Source organism: Stigmatopora argus, chromosome 12 (genome assembly GCF_051989625.1).
Source record: "Stigmatopora argus isolate UIUO_Sarg chromosome 12, RoL_Sarg_1.0, whole genome shotgun sequence".
Lineage (NCBI taxonomy): Eukaryota > Metazoa > Chordata > Actinopteri > Syngnathiformes > Syngnathidae > Stigmatopora > Stigmatopora argus.
Genome location: NC_135398.1, coordinates 1,546,454 through 1,570,443, shown reverse-complemented (window position 1 = coordinate 1,570,443; position 23,990 = coordinate 1,546,454). Strand labels below are relative to the sequence as shown.

Here is a 23,990-nt window from a genome sequence, read left to right as displayed (position 1 = left end):
TGGGAGGGCCGAACGAACAAACGTTGGGGTTTTGTTCTTCATTTGCGGGTGTGACCGCCATGTTTATGATACGTAAATATACTATTACAGTCGGAAATAACGTGTCGTTATCATCAAATTTCTGACTTTGAGTCACTTTTCCTCATTAAATGACAACTAACGACTTTTGGCTATGTTGCGATGCACGAGAAAACTTTTTAAAAACATATCTTTGCACATCTTGACTATTTTATTGAAAAATGAAAACCTTAAAAATCGCTCTTATAGCAAACTCCGCCGGTCGTCTCGCTCCAAACGGATTGGACGCGTCCCCCCGCCCTCACGTAAACGTCGCCCGCGATTAGCAATAGCAACGGCGCCCTTTGGCACGGGGCCCCCCTTGATTGCTTTGAAGTGAAGCAGACGTAGACGTCAGGGCGGGGTCAAAGGTCAAGCGTCGGGCCGGCTTAACATATTATCCCTCCCCGCCCGCCCGCCCGCTGCCGCAATCAACCCGCGTTTTTCGCCTACCCACACGTAATTGGCTCTCAAAGTTGGGGAAAAGCTCTGGCTTAGTTTAGCGATGGCCAATTAGAGAGAGCTGAAGGGCCTCACGGTTACCACGTATCTGTTTCGTGTCCTCCACGTCCCCCGTTGGGTGACAGAAATGGGTCTCTCCCCTTCCCCTGCGTGGAGGCGGGATTTAGTTTGACCCGCGGGGGTCAAGTGACATTTTTTAGACGGCGGTGGTTTGCTAACGACGAATTTTCTCTTTATTCCCTCCCAAAAAATCATTTTCAAGTGTAAATATAAATAAAATGTTGTTGCTTTTAGCCTTAATTGACAGTTATAGAGCGCAAAATCATTTCAACTGGGAAGGCCGGTATCGTATTTTCACATTTCGCTGCCATTGACGGTGATAGACGTCCAATCCAGTTTGACTGGGAAGGTTGTCCATTTTGTCATGCGCCAAAATGGACAACTAATGCCTTTCATTTTTCAATAACATATATATATATATATATATATATATATATATATATATATATATATATATATATATATATATATATATATATATATATATGTGTGTGTGTAACATCCATTTTTTTACCCAATTAACATCCTCTATTTGACAATTTTCATGTTTTCCCTCACATTTCTGTCAAATTCAAATATGATACCTTTCGCCTCTTTGATTGGCTGCCAGCCTCCCATCATTTCAAGTCTTCAAGAGCCCCATGATTGGACATCCATCCTCTAAACCACAGGTGTCAGAGAGGCGGCCCGGGGGCCAAATCTGGCCCGCCGCATCATTTTGTGCGGCCCGAGAAAGTAAATGATGAGTGCCGACTTACTGTTTTAGGATCAAATTCAAATGAAGAGTATAGATGTATATTAAATTTCCTGATTTTCCCCCTTTTAAATCAATCATTGTCATTTTTAAATCCATTTTTTTCTGTTTTTAGTTCAAAAATCATTTTGTAAAATCTAAAAATATATTTAAAAAAAGCTAAAATAAACATTGTTTTAGATCTATAAGAAAATGAATATTCAGGGCTTTTAATCCAGTTCTTTTAATCCATTTTTTAAAAATATTATATCTAAAATGGTCCGGCACACATAAAATCGAGTTGACGTTAATGTGGCCCGCGAACCAACCTGATTCTGACAACCTTGCGCTAAACGTTATGTCCAATTTAAAAATACCTCAAAAGGTACTTCCCTATTGGTGAGAAATCCCCCCCCCCCACCCTCAACCCACGTATCATGACCCACCCGGCGAGTGAAGCGCGGGTTGTCTCCACGTCCAAAAACACACCTGCGCGGCAACGTGATGATGAACAGACGCGGCGACGGGGGGAAAATAAGTGGTCGTCTTGGAAGTGGCCGTAATCCAAGCACTCCAAAGTGGGCCTACAAAGAAATAAACACAGACATTGGAACGGGCCTCTTTATCCCTCAATGACTATTCCCATAAATGCTTTAATCACCACTCCCGGGGGGGGTTTTGCTCCGCGTCCGTCGTCCCGTGTCCGACGGGTCTTCGTGTTGCGCAGATGGCTCCGTTTAGCTGCCAAATTGACCAACATTTATTCCCTCCCTCCCTCCTCTCTTTCCCACCGGTTTTTTTGCAGTACATTTTGTGGATCTTATAGCGATATCTCGGAAATGTATTAAGGAGGAAAAATAGAGGATTTAATTTTTTTTTTTTTTCATTTTGAGCAAAGCTAGGCGAGTGGTTAGCACGCCGGCCTCGCAGTTTTGGGGTCGAGGGTTCGATCCCGGGTGGGTCTTCACTGTGTGGAGTTTGAGTATTCTGCCCAGGCTTGTGGTGGTTTTCTCCGGGTATTCGGCTTTCCTCCCACATCCCAAAAACATGTATGCTAGGCTAGCTAGTTAAACAGTCTAAATTGCCTACAGCACGTGTCAAAGTGGCGGCCCAGGGGCCAAATCTGGCCCGCTGCTTCATTTTGTGTGGCCCGGGAAAGTAAATCATGAGTGCCAACTTTCTGTTTTCGGATCAAATTAAAATGAAGAGTATAGATGTATATTAAATTAAAAAAATTATAATAGGAGTGACCCTACTTTCTCCAGGTCCCAAAAAAACATGCATGCTAGGCTAGCTGGTTTAACACTAAATTGCCTAACCCTAGCTCGGATTTGTTGTTGTTATCTCCTTGTGCCCTGCGATTGGCTGTCCACCTATTTGGAGTGTCCCCGCCTGGTGCCCATAGTTATCTGGGACAGGCTCCAGCACCCCCTACGACCCTTGTGGGTATAAGCGGTACGGAAAATGAATAAATTAGGAAAAAAATGCAAGGATGCCCTGCGATTGGCTTGCAACCAATTCAATTTGTCCTCCACCTCCTGCTCCTAGTTGGCCGGAATAGGCTCCAGCACCCCTGCGAGCCATGCTAGGATGAGCGGAATTGACTTTCAAACTGTCGCTGGACATTTTCGCTTTGTTTTGCAAAGTTTGTTACCCACGTGTAAATATTAATATGGAGGATGGTAGTGTATGTTTTTCGGGAAAAGTAGCAGTAGCTTCCGCCATCTTTTGTTTCTTTCACCCTGGCGTACAGTCTCTTCCTCCTCCCTCGCCGTCGCCGTTCCCCCGGTTGAAGTTGGGAGAGGTTCCCGGAGAAAAGAGCCGCTCGGGTTCCAAATCATACACGCTCGTCATCTCGGTGGAGATTAAAAGCAGCTGAGCGTGAGGAAGCCTGCGTGAGAACGCCGCCCGTCTTTATCTGTTTTGGTGCTCCAGACCGAGGTGAACGCGGCGGGGATTTTTTTTTTCATTGGCGACTCGTCGGAACGTCACGCCGCGTTAACGACCTGAAGCGCAAAGTTCCGTTGCGGCTCTTTCAGGTTCTTACTGGAATTGCCGTTCTTTTTGAGTCCTTCCGCCTGGCCCGCTTTGGCCCGATTGGGTCTTTTCCCGAAAGTCTCCGCCCACTTTTCGACGTCGTGGCAGGTGGACGTGGCTGGGAATTAAGTGCCGTATGGGAAATTATTTTTGAAAAGAAAAGTTTTGTTAAACGATGTGGCCCGGTGGATGAGTGGTTTGCGTGTTGGCCTCGCAGTTCTGGGGGCCTGGGTTCGAATCCGGGTCGATCCACCTGTGTGGAGTTTGCATGTTCTGCCCAGGCCTGTGTGTGGGTTTCCTACAGGTACTCCGGTTTCCTCCCACATTCCAAAAACATGCATGCTAAGCTAGCTGTTTGTATATGCTAAATTGGTACTAGCTATGATTCATTGTCTAATCATGCCCTGTGATTGGCTGGCAACCAATTCAGGGTGTTCTCCCTGCTTTGTGCCTGAAGTCAGCTGGGATAGGCTCCAGCACCCCCCCTTGTGAGGATGACGCGGTTCAGGTTTATGAGTGATTGGTGGGCGGCCTGATTTAGAAGTGGTTAGCGTGTCGGGCTCAGAGTTTCGGGGTCATGGGTTCGATTCCCGGTTTTGTCATCACTTTGTGGAGTTTGCATGTTCTCCTTAGACATGCGTGGGTTTTCTCTGGGTACTCCAGTTTCCTTCCACATCCCAAAAACATGCATGCTAGGCTAATTTAGCACTCTAAATTGCCTAACCTTATCTATGATTGGTTGTCCTTTGTCTCCCCGTGCCCTGCGATTGGCTGGCAACCGATTCAGGGTGTTCTCCCTGCCTTGTGTCTGAAGTCAGATGGGATAGGCTCCAGCACCCCCCACGACCCTTGTGAGGATGATGCGGTTCAGGTTTATGAGTGATTGGTGGAGAAGTGGTTAGTGTGTCGGGCTCACAGTTCCGGGGTCATGGGTTCGATTTCCAGTTTTGTCATCACTTTGTGGAGTTCGCATGTTCTTCTTGGACATGCGTGGGTTTTCTCTGGGTACTCCAGTTTCCTTCCACATAACAAAAACATGCATGCTAGGCTAATTTAGCACTCTAAATTGCCTAACCCTAGCTATGATTGGTTGTCCTTTGTCTCCATGTGCCCTGCGATTGGATGGCAACCGATCCAGGGTGTCCCTGGTGCCCGTAGTTGGCTGGGATAGGCTCCAGAACCCCCCGCGATCCTTGTGAGGATAAGAGAGAAAATGAATGAATGAATATTCTGCACTTTTGGGCCCCAAAAAACTATTTTTTGGACAACATCACCACGCAACGGTGCAATTCCTGCCATGATTTCAAAAACCTCAGTCCTAAAGTTTCTTGCGTTTTGGAGACGAGCCGTCTTTTGTCGCACCCGCGTTCTCCCGTGGAGGTGCTCCGGGAAAGACAGAGCAACTTTGTCTCCTATCATTGGCCGCCATCTGTTTCCACTTGCGACCCCGGCGGTAATTGAGACCACTTCTCGCATGAGCGGCAAAACATTTCTGTCTACAAGAAACACCCGTGCGCCGAGAGGACGTTTCAATTCCTTCAAGACAAGGAAAATAAACCGCCGCCGTTTTCAGTGTTTACAGATACGCCAGCCGCCGGAGGAGAAGGCGACCGGACGCCGTGCGAGAAATGGCGAGGAGACGGCCGTGGTCGTCCAAACCATTTCAAGTGGGAGAGTTGGCCAGTCTCCCAGTTCAAATGGGTTGGACGTCTACGAGCGATAATCACATGGGAATAGTCTTAATGTCATTTTTATATTTTCTTTGTTAAATCATTGGCTGCTCTTGACAGGAGGAGACGTCCAATCCCTTTGAAGTGGGAGGGCTGGCCGGCTTCCCAGTTCAAATGGATTGGATGTCGACTAATGCTAATCTCATTGAAATAGTTCTAATGTCGTTTTAGAGAGGGACATGATTGGTCTTTTTGCATGTAAGTGGTTGGCTGCCATTGACATTTGTAGACGTCCAATCTATTCGATGTGGGAGGGTTGGCTAGTCTCCCAGTTCAAATGGATTGGACATCTACTGATAGAGTCATTTTAATGTCGTTTTTTGGTTGATTTCTTTGCATTTTCCTTGTTTATCCTTTGACTGTCCAATCCCTTTCAAGTGGGAGGAGTGGCAGTGAATAAATACGTTTCTGCATTTTAATTTGCTCGTTTCCTCCCCCCAAAAATCGCTCGTGAGTTTTGTTTTTGACTCCTTTGTTTTGAAGGGCTAATTTACGTTTAGCTTGTAATGATAATTACCGTTATCTTCTGTCAAGTGGGACAGTGGAAGAAACGCGGAAACAGTACTTTTTCAAAGTAAGATCGGGAACATCTAATAATAATGAAAAGACTTGAAATATTTAGTTTGCGAACCAGTAAAAGAGTAAATAAATAGATAAAAATCGGGGAAAAAATCAAAAACGTGTACGACCCATTTCTGTAAATGTTTTATCTTCCCTTTCTCCGCTCTTATTCTCCTATTTTTTTCTCTTTTCCTGTAAAGTCATTGAACAATTCGGGTGTCTCGTGTGTATGTTTTTGCGTCCAGTGGGAGGAGATCAGCGTAATGGACGAACGGAACACGCCAATGAGGACGTACCAGGTGTGCAACGTCATGCAGGCCAATCAGAACAACTGGTTGCGAACACGTCACATCGAACGGGAAGGAGCGCAACGTGTTTACATTGAGATTAAATTCACGTTAAGGGATTGCAACAGCCTTCCCGGAGTTCCCGGAACATGCAAAGAGGTTAGTTTGTTTGTGTATTTGTTTATTTCTTTGTTTGTTTGTGCCCACTCGCGGATGTGCACGCGCCTGCGCAATTTAGTCCGAGATGGAGTTCAACTCAGTTTGGTCCACTGACGATATTAACGCCAACTCCACGTGGGCTGGATTAGTTTGTTTTTTTGGCCCAAAAAGTTCACTTCCTTGCCGATATTCACGGCGTCAGACGTCCAATTTGGACTATGAGGAGCGAATGGGCGTTTGTTCCTTACATCCACAGTCAGTTAAAGTGAATTGGACGTCTATCATTGTAAATAGTAGGCAATGACTCCATTTTGTGTCACTTTGTTGTCATTTTAGGGTACTTAAACGTCACTTCCGGTCAATTTGGGATCATTTCCTATTGATTTTTGGGGGAATTCTTGTTGGTTGGTTGCTTCCTGCTGATTTTGGGGCATTTTAAGGGTCCCTATTAACTCACTGGCTGCCATTGAAGACGCCATTTTGACAGCAACGTTCCAGAACGTTCCAGAACGTTATTGCATTCACATCCAGTTTAATGAATTGGACGTCTGTCGCTGTCAATTGCAGACGATGACTTAAATTGTTTTTTTAAATTTTAAATTAGAGGCCATCTCTGTTAAATTTGGGGGGATTTCCTATTGAATTTTTAGTTTGGGAATTATTGTTCGTATGTTCACTTCCTGTTGATTTTGGGGCATTTCCAGCTAACTTCCTGTTGCTTTTGAGGCAAGTTGATGTTCTCTGTTAACCGATTGGCTGCCATTGACGGCAGGGGTGAAAGAACGTTGGTTAATTGCATCCACATCCTATTGAATTGGACTGGGCCGACCTTCCTAGCTCAAATGGATTGGACAACGGCAGGCAGTCAGCTAGCACGACTAAGAATTGGAGTCAGTTGGTATGAAATGTGGTGCAAGGCTGCCTGACGATAATCCAACAAAGCCTCCGCCGTGTGGAGCAACCTCCCGGAGTCGTCTTTTTGAAGATAACTCGAGCGCACCAAAAAAATTTTTTTTTAGAGATGAGTAGCAGAGCAGAGCTTTTGATTTGAAACAAGTTGGAATTGGATCGTTCGTCTGTCTGGGTTTAAACAAAAGTGGAAACTATTCATGTTAGCGAACAGATAATTAATTTGATAATTTTGGGGGGGGGAATTCAACCCTTGTGACATTTGTGCGTTTGAACAAATGTAGTTTTTACTAAATGTGATAATTGAAGGTTTCTGACCTTTGCTGCATTTTTGTTCCAATTTAACACCGTTGTTTTGCATCCCACAAAGTCAAAATTTAATTGAATGTTTTTTTGTCATAGAAGCATGAGATTTGAAGTGTCACCTTGAAGTGCAAGAATAAATAATCAATACACAAGTAATAATTAAATAATCAACATTATGAGAAGTTAACATAAGTAGTCCAGATAAATAAGTAGTCCAGATAAATAAGTAGTCCAGATAAATAAGTACTCCACATAAATAAGTAGTCCACATAAATAAGTAGTCCACATAAATAGGTAGTCCACATAAATAGGTAGTCCACATAAATAGGTAGTCCACATAAATAGGTAGTCCACATAAATAGGTAGTCCACATAAATAGGTAGTCCACATAAATAAGAAGTCCACATAAATAAGAAGTCCACATGAATAGGTAGTCCACATAAATAGGTAGTCCACATAAATCGGTAGTCCACATGAATAGGTAGTCCACATGAATAGGTAGTCCACATGAATAGGTAGTCCACATGAATAGGTAGTCCACATGAATAGGTAGTCCACATAAATAGGTAGTCCACATAAATAGGTAGTCCACATAAATAGGTAGTCCACATAAATAGGTAGTCCACATAAATAGGTAGTCCACATAAATAGGTAGTCCACATAAATAGGTAGTCCACATAAATGGGTAGTCCACATAAATAGGTAGTCCACATGAATAGGTAGTCCACATGAATAGGTAGTCCACATGAATAGGTAGTCCACATGAATAGGTAGTCCACATACATAGGTAGTCCACAAAAATAAGTAGTCCACAAAAATAAGTAGTCCACAAAAATAAGTAGTCCACAAAAACAGCTCTTGGGAAGAAACTGTCCTTTTGGTCTGTTTGTTTTGGCTGTTATGGTCCAAAAATTGTCAACTGAGAGCGAGGCTGTCAAATACAGTGGAAAGTGGACACCAAAATTCATCATTAAGAAAACTCATTTACCTGAAATTTTGCTAACCTTTAAAAATAAAAAAAAATCCAAAAGTTACACGAAACAGCGGAGCGGCTTTATTTTCCGACCGACATCCAACTTCACTCGCGGTCCAAACTTTTGAACGGTCAAGTATGTCAAAACTTTTGGAATGAGCCAATCCATTTCTTATTCTCTCCGAGCGTGGCGGCCGAGTTGAAAAGACGCCATTTTTGCCAGATTATGTTCCATTTTTCAATTCCAAAGAGTCCAACGACGCCCCGGAGATTGTCCCCGGGCCCCCCGCTAGATGATATTATTTTGAATTCCTCCTATATATTTCAGACAGAGCCCCCCTGTCGGCTCCTATGTGGGATTTTTAGCGCTCCTCTGTATTCACTTCGGTCCACTTTGTTTCCCTCGCCCGGGCGCAGACGTGTACGTGAACGCGGGTTAGATGATGAGATTGCGGCGAGCCGCCGAGAGTTTGAGACGGAAAATCCAGACGGACAGACTGAGTTCGTTGCATTTTAATTTTTTGCTGAAAATGTCCTTTTTTTGGCAGACGTTCAACATGTACTACTACGAGTCCAACAATGCCAACCTGTGGTTCATCAAGGAGAGCCAGTACGTCAAGATCGATACCATCGCTGCCGATGAAAGTTTTACTCAGGTATGACCAAAATAAAAAGTTTTTTCTGCGGGAAAGTTTTGAGGTCGTTGGTGTCAAACACACGGCCCGGGGGCCAGATTGGGCCCGCCGGGTCATCTTGCGTGGTCCGTGAACGTAATCCCTTTGTGCTAATTTCAAGTTTTTCCTTCAAAATGAAGATTTAAATCATATTTCTGGAGTCGCCATACTCATATTTTTAAAAATGACTTTTTTTTTGTAAATTAAAAATTGAACAAAAACAATACGGGGAATTTATTGTTTTTTTGTCTGCTAAAATAATACTAGAGCATGTTATTTTTCTTTTCTATGTAATATTTATTTTGCTCATTTTTAAAAATGATCACTAATTTATATTGTTGACTACTTATTTTGTCAAATTTTTATTAATTATTTATTATTTATTTGTCTTTTTGTTGATATTTGTACACTTCCCTACTTGTTTATGTTGTTGACTACTTATTGTGTCGACTTTTTATTTATTACTTATTTATTTATTATTGTTATTATTTATTGATTATTTATTTGTCAGTTGTTTGTTATATGTGGACTTTGTGGTGAAGCTTTAAATCGCATTGTAGTTTTATAATGACAAAAAAGACATTCAATGATTTTTTAGTTTGTTTTTATTTTTTAATTAAATTGTTTTTTGGATGTCCCCTCCCAGGTGGACGTGGGCGACCGCGTGATGAAGCTGAATACGGAAGTACGCGACATCAGCAATTTGAGCAAAAAAGGCTTCTACCTGGCCTTCCAGGATTTGGGCGCTTGCATCGCCCTGGTCTCCGTGCGGGTCTTCTACAAAAAGTGTCCCGTTACCGTGCTCAACCTGGCCCAGTTCCCGGACACCATCACCGGGGGGGACACGGCCCTGGTGGAGGTGCGCGGGGCCTGCGTCAACGCCTCCGAGGAGTTCGAGACCCCCAAGATGTACTGCAGCGCCGACGGAGGCTGGCTGGTCCCCATCGGGAGGTGCGTCTGCAAACCGGGTTTCCAGGAGAACCAGGACGTCTGCCAACGTGAGTACCTCAAATATGAGAAAATGTGGGAAATGGTTTTGCGGGTGGGCCGGAGCTTGTCGGGAATTTACTTCAATTTGGAAGAAAAATATACTTTTGAGAGTCGTACTGTGTACTTTTACTTGAATAGATTTGGGATACGCTAGATTGATGACATTTTTCATATTTATTGAATTGAATGCATTTTTTTATCATGAAATTTAAAGTTTGGCAGAAATAACAACAACAAACAGACAAATCAATAATAATAAATAATAAATATATAATTAATATAAAAGTATGAGATTCAAAGCTTCACTACCAAGTGCACAAATATGAACAACAGACAAATAAATAATAACAATAAATAAAAATAAAAATATTAACCAAAATAATAACAAAAAATAATAACAAAAAATAATAAAAATAATAACTAAAAATAATAACTAAAAGTAATAACTAAAAGTAATAACTAAAAACAATAACTAAGAATAATAACTAAGAATAATAACTAAGAATAATAACTAAAAATAATAACTAAAAATAATAACTAAAAATAATAACTAAAAATAATAACTAAAAATAATAACTAAAAATAATAACTAAAAATAATAACTAAAAATTATAACTAAAAATAATAACTAAAAATAATAACAAAAAACAATAACAACAAATAATAACAACAAATAATAACAAAAATACTAACAAAAAATAACAACACAAAATAATCAATATACAATTACAATAAAATTTAAAGCTTCACCATAAAGTGCACACATTAAGTAGTAGTCGAAAAATATATATAGACAATGAAAATGAAGTGGGAGGGATGAGTGGTTAGTGCGTCGGCCTCGCAGTTCTGGGGTCATGGGTTCGATCCCAGGTGGGTTGCATGTTCTCCTCGGGCTGGTGTGGGTTTTTTCCACGTACTCTGGTTTTCTCCCACATCCAAAAAACATTCATGCTAGGCTAGTTGTATGCTACATTATGCTCAGCTATGATTGGTTGTTGGTCTCCTTGCACCTTGCGATTGGCTGGTCACTGATTTAGAACGACGTTGTGCTGAGAAAGTTATATTATTCTATTTAAAACAAAATAAGTCAACATTGTAGGCAGTTATCTTAACATTACTCGAGTACTCTTTTCACCATATGCTTTCGCACTTTTGCTCAAGTGAACTTCATTTTATTTTGAAGTAGCACTTCTCCCACGGGGGGAAAATCTTTGGCTACTTTACCCACGTCGGCCGGCTCGAATATCCCATTTTTTTTAATATCCGAGCCAAGGAAGAATGCGCGTTTATGCCTGCACGTCTGTGTCCAATGAAGAAAAAAAAAGCCTGCCCGAGGAAGACGCTTATTGAGTCGTAAAACTCCACAGATGGCACGGGCAGCGTGTGCCGTCTTTGCGGATCGTAATTAGATGCTCGCCTCCTTTCCACAGGGAAAGAAAAACAAAAATCGGAGGTGTTCGTCCTGGCAAAGTTTTTTTTTGGCAGTAACTTTTTATTTAGTGTGGAAGTTAGCGCAAATTGTGCTAAATTGAAATGTGCCGTTATGTGAAATTTAGCACCCGTTAAAATCCCACTTAGATGAGTTGTACTCATTTAGGGTCAGTTTACTTCGCATTTAAGTCCAGTTGATCTAAAGTGTTGACTTGTGCTTACTTAATATTCATTGAGTTTTTCGTTATAGCTTGACTACTTTTTCCCATCAAAAACATGCAAATTCCAGTGAAATAGCCTCTTTGTTTTCTTTTTATTGTGATAATTGGTCATTTTTTCCTCTTAAATTATAGGAAGACTGTCCAGAAAATGTACAGTAATCCCTTGAATATCGCGGTTAATGTCGACCACAGGTGTCAAAGTGGCGGCCCGGGGGCCAAATCTGGCCCGCCGCATCATTTTGTGCGGCCCGGGAAAGTAAATCATGAGTGCTGACTTTCTGTTTTAGGATCAAATTAAAATGAAGAGTATAGATGTATATTTCCTGATTTTCCCCCTTTTAAATCAATAATTGTCATTTTTAATCCATTTTTACTGTTTTTAGTTCAAAAATCATTTTGTAAAATCTAAAAATATATTAAAAAAAGCTAAAATAAACATTGTTTTAGATCTATAAAAAACTGAATATTCAGGGCTTTTAATCCAGTTCTTTTAATCCATTTATATAAAAAAAATCTAAATATATCTAAAATGGTCCGGCCCACATGAAATCAAGTTGACGTTAAAGCAGCCCGCGAACCAACCCGAGTTTCAGCGTTGATTTTCACATTTTTATGAACTTCAAATAAATCATTATAATTAATAGCGGAAAAATATCAAAGTAGTGAATACACGATAATCGAGGTATTACCGTACATTTCTCCATAGCAACACATTGGATTCTATTTTTGCGTCTAACACGTGGTAAGCCGTTAGCTAGCAGTTAGCAGTTAGCATTTCCTTTAAATGTGTTGCATCGCCAGTTTTTTTTGTCTTCATAAAACGATGCAGTTGACCTAAATGACCTCTGACCTCATAGGCTTACCGGCCATGTTTTAATAGACGGTAGCAAACACAATAAACAACCGATGATCGTTAACAAGCAAGCTTAAGCTAAATAAATACCGCCGTGCGCTTGTGTATTTGGTCACCAAGGCAATGAGAGCGACTCATTGATAGACTGAGGTCAAAGGTCAGGCATCATGTGACCCCCTGTGTTATGTAATAATTTAGGGGGGGAGTGGATTATTGTCCACAGGCGGCCATTGTTCGGCGTAAATCCCTTTCTCTGGGAGTTGAAGTGAAAGCGTACTTGATTGCGTGCTGTTTTTGTGGAAACAATCGACGGCGACTTGCCAAACAACCAACGGGGAACTTCTTGCTGAGGATTACATGCTTTTCTTTCTTCACCACCTACTCCGTATTAGCAAGCTGGGACGTTTTCTCACCCGCATTACGTCCACCCGCGTAATGGAATGGGTTGCGTTCGGGAGATTTGGGGGAATATGGAATAATAGCGCTCCTTTTTGGTTTGATTGCGCGTTAGCGTCATGCTAGCAAATCTTCCTGTCCATTTTATTTACGGATCATTTCTGGTTGAATTTAGAGCCTTTTGGGGTCACTTGAGATCTATTTTGAATCACTTTTTGTTGATTTTAGAGACATTTTGGGACGCTTCCGGTATGGTACGGATAATTTAGAGCTTTTTTGGGTCACTTGAGATATATTTTGAATAATTTTTGGTTAATTTCAGAGTCTTTTTGGGCCACTTCCTGTTCATTTTGGACCACGTCCGGTATACTTAGAAATTTCCTGTTAATATCAGCGACTTTTCAATCCACGTCCTGTTCATTAGTCACATCCTGTTGATTTTGGTTCCCGTCCGGCTTACATTGGATCATTCCCTGGTCATTTCAAAGCCTGTTTATTCCCTTAAATCACTTTGTGTTGAATTTGGGGCCTCTCAAGGTCACCTGCTCTTCATTTGGGGTCGCTACTCCTACTAGCTTGCGCGTAAAAATGCTACAATGGCTTTTTAAACCTGAATACCTTCGCAAACCTTGAATTACATTTCATCATCAACCTGTTATACAACAAAATACTCCATCACATTTGTCATTATTCCCCTGCTTTGGTTAAAAAGCTTCATTTTTCAGCAGTGGGTGGACCTTATCCGCATCCGTGCCGCATTAAAAAAAAAACAACAAAAAACACGTGAAGGTTTTAATGCTAGGTCCTCTCGCACCTCCAAACGAAACGTTCCCGCCCCGCCGCGTTGCCAAGGCCCTCCAGTGGGAAAACACACGGCGCTAATGCGTCCAAATCACCGCGGCGCGCTAGCCTCGCCACAAAAGGGCCGCATTTGCGACTCTCATTGTGCAGGTGAACGAATCCGCCAATGGCCACTTTGAATTCCTCCTCTCCAGGTTCCTTGTCGCCCATTCAGCCACCCCGACGTTCATTGTCTCTCCCCCCGCTAATGCTTCTCCTTTCCGCTAGCCGGCTTTGTCTCCGGTTAGCATCCACTCCGACGCCCCCCCCTCGGTGTCTTTCTTTGTGTCCCCCTGTCTCTTCGGCTCTTTCCCCGCCGGCTCGGAAGGCGCTAATGGAATCATTACTAGCCTTTTTGTGTTAGATAAACAGCAGACACCTACAATTAGGACCCCCTCTTTTGGCCCGCAAACCCCCCTTTTTATGCTAGGTCCAACCTCGCGCTAGTGTCTTTGCACAATGGCGCTCTTCTTCCCCCATGGACGGTGTTTTTTTTTAACGGTTTTTGGCGCTGGACAGTCGAGATAGGTTTGTGTTTACGTTGGAGATTCGATCGGGAATCGAGCCCGGTTTTAAGAGGATCGGAAATGGGTCAATAAAGAAATAACGAGGGGGATGAGGAAGCCCGCATGCTAATTATATATTGTATAAACAAGCTAACTGAGTGGTTAGCGCATCAGCCTCACAGTTCTGGGTTCAAATCCAGGTGGGTCCATCTGTGTGGAGTTTGGATGTTCTCCCTGGGGCCTGCGTGGGTTTTCTCTGGGTACTCCGGTTTCCTCCCACATTCCAAAAACATGCATGCTAAGATAGCTAGACAATCTAAGTCAAGGGTTGCTTCGCGGGTCGCTTTAACGTCAACTTGATTTCACATGGGCCGTACCATTTTAGATATAATATTTAGATTTTTTTTTATAAATGTGTCAAAGTGGCGGCCCGGGGGGCCAAATGTTGCCCCCCACATCATTTTGTGTGGCCCCGCGAAAGTAAATCATGAGTGCCGACTTTCTGTTTTAGGATCAAATTAAAATGAAGAGTATATTAAATGTTCTGATTTTCCCCCTTTTAAATCAATCATTGTCATTTTTTAATCCATTTTTTCTGTGTTTTTAGTTAAAAAAATCATTTTGTAAAATCTAAAAATATATTTAAAAAAAGCTAAAATAAACATTGTTTTAGATCTATAAAAAACTGAATATTCAGGGCTTTTAATCCATTTATAATAATAAAAAATCTAAATATTATATCTAAAATGGTCAGGCCCACGTGAAATCAAGTTGACGTTAAAGCGGCCCGCGAACCAACCCGAGTCTTGACACCCCTGGACTAGACTTAAAGGCCTTTCGCAACGTGAAATCGTACTTATGCGTTTTTCTCACTCGGCCATCTTTCTCACTCTCTCACTCCTACTCAAGCGACATTTGCGCACTCCAGGAGGCTGCCACCTCTTTTTTTTTGCACAATTTTGTTCCCATCTGCCTCCACGCTCTCGGTCCCTCGCGCTACTTTGCCGCGTTTCCTCGCAGCTGCCAGGTAGCGTGGTAAAAATCTCTTCTCCAACCTTTGTGAAGCCCAAGGGGGAACACGTTGAAGGGCAGGCGCGTGCTCCAATTCGCCGCGTCTGACAGCGCCAATTACGGACTCGGGAGGAGGAAAGAGAGACGGGAAGGACGGACGACTGTCACCGCGGCGCGTCCTTGTTTCCTCAGCGTGAGGCTTTTATTTTGGCGGGCGCGCTTTCTCCCAAAAACAAATTACAGAATTTTTATGTTAAGTTCTAGTTGGGGAGGTTTTGTGGGTCTGCCGATATAGAGGGAAAAATAGCAAATTTAAAAATAAAAATTGGAATAATTTGAACAAAGCTAGCTAGACGTTAGTTAATTGCGGATATATATATATATATATATATATATATATATATATATATATATATATATATATATATATATATATATATATATATATATATATATATATATATATATTTATATATTTATATATATATAGTTGCTAATCACTTGTGCAGGACAAAATAAAGGAATTCTGTTGAAATATCTTTTTTCCCCCATCAACATAAAAATAGTACAATGTGATAGATTGAGCTCTTCTGATAGTGATTTTTTTCACTTTTTTGCTGTTTGTTTTACTCATGTTAACATTAAAATACAGTATAAAACATAATTATTGATTTTTGCAATTTCGTTGAAATTTCCAGTTCTCATCGATAAACTTATCGTAAAAATAGTCGAATGTGATAAATTGAGCTCTCTTGATTGTGAGTTTCTTCATTTTTTGACTAATGTTAATTATTTTTAAGATTTTGGGGCAATTTATCCGGACAATTTTCATTTGGATAAGAAATAATGCAGTGATTTATTGGGCTCTCACAAATCTGATTTTCTTGACTTTCATACTACAATTTTTATTTCACTTGTGTAAATATAAATATATCGTTTAGTACTCTAGATGCATTAGTTGATTTTAACCCGATTTAAAGAACTGAATTAAATCCCTGAATATTCGTTTTTTATAGATCTAAAACAATGTTTATTTTAGCTTTTTAAAATATATTTTTAGATTTTACAAAATGATTTTTGAACTAAAAACACAGAAAAAATGGATTAAAAAATGACAATTCTTGATTGAAAAGAGGGGAAATCAGGAAATTTAATATGCATCTATACTCTTCATTTTGATTTGATCCCAAAACAGAAAGTTCACACTCATGAATGACTTTCCCGGGCCGCACAAAACGATGCGGCAGGCCAGATTTGGCCCCGGGACGCCACTTTGACACCTGTGCCATAAAATATATCTTCGTTTTATCTTCCATTTAAAACATCTTCGACTATAATCTTACATATTAACATGTGTATACTCATTAATAGGTATTTTCCCTTCATGAAATAAATCAAAGCCAAACCTAAACCCAATAGAGGTGCACATTTTTCTATAGTTAGCCCGGACAGGACTTCATGTTCACACTTGTAAAATTTCTGCACTTTCTCCCGCACACTTGCGTCAGCCGTCACGGGAAGTGACGGATGAAGCGACCGCTACGAAAACACGACCTCTTTGGCCAGGAAGCCGCTTATTAAGTGGGCGGCGGCCTGGCGAAGAAAAAAAAGTCAGGCAAACATCACTTTTACACGCCGTAAAGCCCCCTCGGCCACGGCGGTGAGATCATCGCTCTTGGGAAAAACGGCGAGGGGAACTCAACGTTTTTTTCCCGGCGATCAAAGGGCTTCTCCTCGGCTGTTAGCGCAATCGGACGTCGTCGCCACCGCAAATCGGGAGGAAAAGAAAACTGGGCCAGCTAAAGGTTATGCCAACGGTTTTTAATCGACACGTACCCTCGGATCCGCCAGATGAAAGAAAGCTCGGGTGTGTGGACTTACTTTATCGCCACAGAGTCCAAACACAATAGGTGTCGTTTGTCATGAGAATATTCTGCCCGTGTCCGGAATAAAAGGTTTTTAGCCGAGAACAGCTGTAGATGGGCTAATCTTTGCACCTGTACAAGCGCTTGAGCTCATTTTCAGGGAGAGCGGATGTGTGTTTAACCCTTTAATAGGGCGCGCAGGGGAAATATAAGGAAATGTAAAATGAAAAAAATAATAATTACCTTAGAAACAGGGTTTAGTTCTGTTTTTATTCTGTTTCAATTCAGCAAATCAGGAAAAAATGAGCAAAAATGTCCCCAAATTAACAAGAAGTGACCTGATTTTAACAGCAAGTGACCTGCAAATGGCCACAAAATTAACAAGTTACGCGCAAATGTGCCCAAAATTCAACAGGAAATGCGCATCAATGCCCTGAAATTAGCATAAATGCTCCCAAATGAACAAGTGTCCTGCAAATGTGCCCAAAAAATCAACAGGAAATGCGCATTAATGTCTCAAAATTAACAAAGTGACATGGAAATGTACCTAAATCAACAGGAAATGCGCATCAATGCCCTGAAATTAGCATACATGTCCCAAAATGAACAAGTGACCCGCAAATTTGCCAAAAAAATCAACAGGAACTGCGCATTAATGTCCAAAAATTAACATAAAGTGACATGATGTACCTAAATCAACAGGAAATGCCCCAAATTTAGCGTAACTGCTCAATGTTGACAAGAAGTGACCCGCAAATGTGCCAAAAAATCAACAGGAAATGTGCATTAATGTCCCAAAATGAACATAAAGTGACATGGAAATGTACCTAAATCAACAGGAAATGCAATTCCCCGACATTAACAAAAAAGTGACCTGATATAAACAAAAAGTGACCTGAAAGTGTGCGCAAATCAACAGGAAGTGCGCATCAATGCCCCAAAATGAACAGGAAGTGACCCAATATTAACATTCTATCATTTAATTAGCGCGTTAAACTCACGACAATGGGACTTTAAAACAAAATATCATACAGAAGACATATAATCCAATTCCATTCATTGATTGGCCCGCCCACTCCGAATCAATTAGACGTCAAATTCCGTCAATGGCAGCCGGTGAATTCACTTATTTGACTTGAATAATTGGTAAACTGAACTTCACAACATTTTCCATCGAAGATAGAAAAGTACAAACTGTTTGAAAAATAACAATTTACACTTTAGCCAAACGTTTGATGGATTAATTAACGGATAAGACTTTTCTTGTTTCAATAAACGGAACCAAAAAAAAGAAGAAAAAAAAAGGCTGGTCATCTACCTAGCTTGGAAAACCCGCTCGACGTCTTTTATCTGTCTGGCAACAATTTCCACAATGGCGCACTCTATTTGGCCTTTATCTCCTTTTTGTGTATGCCGACCTGCCTTCCCTCCGTCACCCCCGTCCCCAATTCGCCTCTCGCCGATTCTCATTTCCCCGTCTTTGTGTTTGAACAAATGACGCACGTGGTTGACTTATCCCCTCCACACAATGGCCGCCATCTAAATATGTTCAATATAGCTCTTCTTTTTTTTCACCTAGGCTTGTCTAAAGTATCCCCCCCCCAAAAAAAACGTTGAGATACGAGCTTAATGCGTTCCTGGACAGAGCTTGTATGTCGATTTACTCGTAACTCCCATAGAAATGAACCCCCCAAAAAATAGTTCTTGTCACATTAGTCTTGAAAAAGAGGGGGTCGTCTTATATTCGGGCCAAAAAGGTAAATATAGTTTTTCCCTCTCCTTGTCGTCTGGAAAAATCCGCTTCATTACAGTCAATTTTTTTTATAGCAATGTGGCATATCGACAATAATTTACGACACAATACTTCTGCTATGCAGTGTGTGGTTAGCATTAGCAGACTTAGCATTAGCGGACATGGCATTGGCAGACATAGCATTAGCAGACATGGCATTGGCGGATGTGGCTTTGGCGGACGTAGCATTAGCGGACAGGGCATTAGCGGACATAGCATTAGCGGACATGGCATTAGCGGACATGGCATTAGCGGACATGGCATTAGCGGACATGGCATTGGTGGACATAGCATTAGCAGACATGGCATTGGTGGACATAGCATTAGCGGACATGGCATTGTGGACATAACATTAGCGGACATGGCATTGGCGGACGTAGCATTAGCGGACATGGCATTGGTGGGCATAGCATTAGCGGACATGGCATTTGCAGACGTAGCATTAGCGCACATGGCATTGGCGCACATGGCATTGGCGTGCTTAGCATTGGGGGACATGACATTGGCGGACGTAGCATTAGCGCACATGGCATTGGCGAGCTTAGCATTGGCAGACATGGCATTGGCGGACATAGCATTAGCAGACATAGCATTAGTGGACATGGCATTGGCGGATGTAGCAATAGCGCACATGGCATTGGTGGGCTTAGCATTGGTGGACATAGCATTAGCGGACATGGCATTGGCGGACATGGCATTAGCGGACTTAGCATTAGCGGACATGTCATTGGCGGACATAGCATCGCTAGTGCCAGAGCCTCGCGTCCGGAATGTAATTCGGCGTAAAACCTGGCCAAAGTGGAAGCAACCCCCAATACCCCCGTCCCCCTCCACCGATTAATTCCAGACCCCCGTCCTCCGTTCACATTTGTTCCGCCACCGGAGGAAGCGGACCCGCTCCGACGCCCTCGGTAATTGGAAAGCCGGACTCGTGTTTCCAGACGTTATGAAGCGTTTCATATCCGGTCGGAGAAGTCGTACCGAGACGCGTGCAAGGAGGCGTCAGTCGGATCAACGCGCTCCACTTAATTGATGCCATGCCGAATCTCCGTGTTACACAACACTCGGGCGGCCCACTTCCTTTTTTTACTCCTAAATAAACCCTTCATTTTAAAGTATTTTAGAAATAGACAACAATCGCAATATATGACACGCAAATGAAAATACTAGCTTCGTTCATTCGACCCTCCCAGTCAAAATAGATTGGACGTCTAGCCCTGTCAACGCCAGGCGACGATCGACTAAACGAGTTCCCTACGAAGGCTTAACGGAAAAAGCATCGCGATGGCATTTGTGTGCACATTCCACCAGGCATTAGCGTGTTTAAAAATAGCCACGAACGCTAGTCTCGGCAGCCTCCTTGACATCTCTATCTCGCGCGCTAACACGCCATTACACGCACTTCGGAAGGTCCTCGTCCGGCGTCGTCGCGCACACACTCGAGACGGTCCCCGTCCGGCGCCATCGAGTCTCGCCCCGCGAGCCACTGGCCTTCCGTCTCGAAACGGGAACCCCCGGCCACCACGTCAGCCCGCTACCGGTCGATAACGCTACTCCCGTTTAGTGCCGACGTAAACGCGTTTCACGGCTCTTCGCACCGCGGCGCAAACACGCAACGGCGACGCCACCCCCCCGAGGACGTCGCGTCCCATCTCGTCCCCGTTTCTCCGCCGGCGCCCGACGCGTCAATTTTTAAGCAGCCGGCCTCGGCGAAGGCTCGGATGCACGCGGCTACTTTGCGGCACTCCGGGGCCGCGGCGGAGGGTTCCGTCTTGAAAGCCCGTTGCCATGGCGACCACCACGGAGACCATCTCTCGGGGGCCGGCGGGCTTTACGCAAAACTCTCCTTCTCCGAAGACGACGCACGCGTATTTGCTGGCGCGCTAGGCACACACATATCCATCCGCCCACCCACGGAAATTCTCACACACTCTCTTAACACACTGAGACGCACACGTTTGTTCCCTTTTCAGCGCTTTGTGGCGGACCTGACGGCCAGCTGAATGTTTGCCCAGGACTCGTCGTCTTGGAGGGCCGGCAAAAGAGCGATTGATAATCTAACGCAAGGGTGTCAGACTCGGGTTGGTTGGCGGGCCGCTTTAACGTCAACTTGATTTCACGTGGGCCGGACCATTTTAGATATATTTTGATTTTTTTCAATAAATGGATTAAAAGCCCTGAATATTCAGTTTTTTATAGATCTAAAACAATATTTATTCTAGCTTGTCTTTTCTCGGGAACATGGCCCCCCCCCCCGGCCCGGTTGTAATGTCTGAAAAGCTCCAGTATTTGTATTTAATCCTTAAATGCTGCTAGGAAGTGGATTTTACCCGTTGAAGGCGCTACGAGAAAATTCACAGACCGCCACTGCAACTCTTAAGCCACTTGTAGGTGGAGCAGCTGAAAGAAAGTTAATAACCCGTCCAGTTATTTATCAAGCAAAAGCAATATTAACTTGAGAGAAGTGGAAGGAGCAAAAAAAGTCACATTTCATCACCTTTTTCAGCAAATATGGCTTCAGCGTTAGCAATATTTTGCTGCTTTTTAAGCACCCTAGATGTCCGCTGACACGGAGCAGCTTTATAGTTTAAAAAATTGTGTTTCCGGAGGTTTGACAAATGCAATCTTGTTAAATCCACGTCAACGTGGCAATTTACAACATAAACGCGTCTCCTTTTCAACTCAATCTTCCGCATCGTCGCTAAGCTAGCTTTTACACTTGGCCGTTTGCAGTATTTAATATGCCGTCCTAATATTTTGACTAAAATAAAAGTGGCAATTGTTGAAGAGATATTTTACAATATGGTAATAGTGAGCGACGCTGTCCTTGTATTTGTAGTCAGTGGATTTAATTGACTGTTTTTGGTCAAAAGAAATAGTCCGATTTGGCCATGAATCCAATGTCAGATAAAAAGAAATGATTTTTGCAATCGTCTGTGGGATTTTATGGGAAGTTATTGTTTAAAAAAATGGTGAAATTGGATTAAAAGTGTGAAAATATGAATGCTTTTGAACATGTTTAAAGTTTGTGACATGAATATGGACGCTAAATGTGCCATTCATTTTTTTATGCTAGGCAAAAACGATCATATTTGAACAAAATGGGAAATATGTCAAATTGAAGATTGATTGATGGCCCGATGCAGATTTTTTTTTTTTTTACTTCCAATCCAATCTTTTATTTTAAAGATATCTGGCAGCATCTATCGTTGTGAATGGATATATTGTCTAGACCCCGAATGTAAGACGACCGACACTTTTTCAGTCTTATTTCAATGCAAAAACAGTATTAAATTCAGGCCAATTGAAGTATTACAATTGAAGTGTCATGTTTGGGGTGCGCTTCCATCCAACGACGTAGCAGTAGCTCCACCTGAACGCAATCTATAGCTAGCACTGTGGTTACTAGCAACATTTCGTTTGGTGACATCACGGCGTGAAGCGCGGCGCTAAAAATAAAATCGGAACAAATAAACGGAATCCTTATTCTTCCACCTGGCGTGGATTTTCGAGGAGACAAACGACTACATCATATCTAAAAGCTATCGATTAGCGTAAATACAGAGTCTGTCTGGCGACCAGATAAATATTTAATTAGACACTGGATCTCGGGCCATTCTTTGTCGTTAGGAGAAACACGCTCACGCCGCCGCGTCCGTCTGGCTAAAAGGAAAATTTCGGGGAATTTACTGGCACGATCGCTGGCTCTAATTATCCCCCGAACGGCGGAGTTTTTGGATGATTGGAAGCTACGTGATTGGACGTCTATCATCATCGATGGCACTGGAAGAGTCAAAATGGAGGACGGCGGTTTGTTTACACTTTTCACGTGGTCCCAAAAGCAACATGAAGTGACTCCAAAATGACCCAAATCAACAGGAAGTGACCCAAAATGACCCAAATCAACAGGAAGTGACCCAAAATGAACAAGAAATCACCCAGAAATTCCCCAGAAAACGAGTTGACCTAAAATAACCTAAATCAACGAGCAGTGACCCAGTAAGAACAGGAAGTGACTCAAGAATGCCCCCAAATCAACAGGAAGTTACCCAAAATGACCCAAATCAACAGGAAGTGACCCAAAATGAACAAAAATTCATCCAGAAATTCCCCAGAAAACGAGTCGACCCAAAATAACCAAAATCAACAGGCAGTGACCCAGTAAAAACAGGAAGTGACTTAAGAATGTCCCCAAATCAACAGGAAGTGACACGCAGAGAAAAGCACTGTCATGCAAATTCGTACTTCATTTATTAAAATACTACTTAATAACAGTGAAATTTCCCGAATACGGGATGACTAAAGTCATCTAATCTAATTTATTGTAATACTAGTAACAAAAAAAACTATACAAATGATGTTCAAATTGACACTATGTACAGTAATCCCTCCATTATCGCGGTTAATGTAGACCAGACATGGCCGCCATGAATGAAAAACCGCAAAGTAGGGTCACCCCTATTTAAAAAAATAAAAAATAAAAATATTTTTTCAGTGCTGAATTTTCGCTTTTCGATGATCGTTTCTATAATCAGCGAAATTCGAGGGAACACCGTAATTCACATTTCGTTGACATTCTGTTGACTCTATTTTGTCCTTTTTAGTGACCCAAAATCTAGTCTTTTACTTCTAGGACTAATTTTCCTTGTAGACCCATGAAACATTCTCCCCTCCCCCCCCAACCAGCAAGTCTCCCATTCCAGCCTTTCCGGGGGTCTTTGGGGGATTACGCTAGTGGACCTCGCTCCCGATATGATGAATGTTTTCCCTAAAAATACCTCGTGTTTGCGAGCCAGGTGGAAGAACTTAGCTCCGCTTTGAGAAATGGCGCCGCTTTTAGGCCACATTTCCATCCCTCTCGCTGCGGGTTAGCCACTCCTACTTGGCGTGTGTGCGGGAATGCGCCCGGGTGTGCTAATTTACAGCTTTACAGCGGGATGAGTGGATCCGTTCCTTGATTAAATCCGTGACCTTCACCGCCGGCGCCAGCAATCAGCGACACACTTGACGCACAAGTGTCAGGCGCGCCAACGTACAATCAGCGGCAGGTGGATTCTAGCTCAACAGCGGTCTAGATTACAGCGGTACCTCGAGATACAAGCTTAATTCCTTCCGGGACGGAGCTCGTATGTCGATT

At 42.5% G+C, this 23,990-nt stretch overlaps 1 protein-coding gene across 1 annotated transcript in view; it reads left to right on the top strand.

Moving 5' to 3' along the window:
• LOC144085438 (ephrin type-A receptor 3-like) overlaps positions 1-23,990 on the top strand; it is a 90,761-nt gene that overhangs the window by 18,565 nt on the left and 48,206 nt on the right. Inside the window, exons 3-5 of the mRNA XM_077614711.1 lie at positions 5,886-6,086; positions 8,823-8,930; positions 9,595-9,946. Of these exons, the coding sequence (XP_077470837.1) occupies positions 5,886-6,086; positions 8,823-8,930; positions 9,595-9,946 (661 nt within the window). The remainder of the gene's footprint in view (positions 1-5,885; positions 6,087-8,822; positions 8,931-9,594; positions 9,947-23,990) is intronic.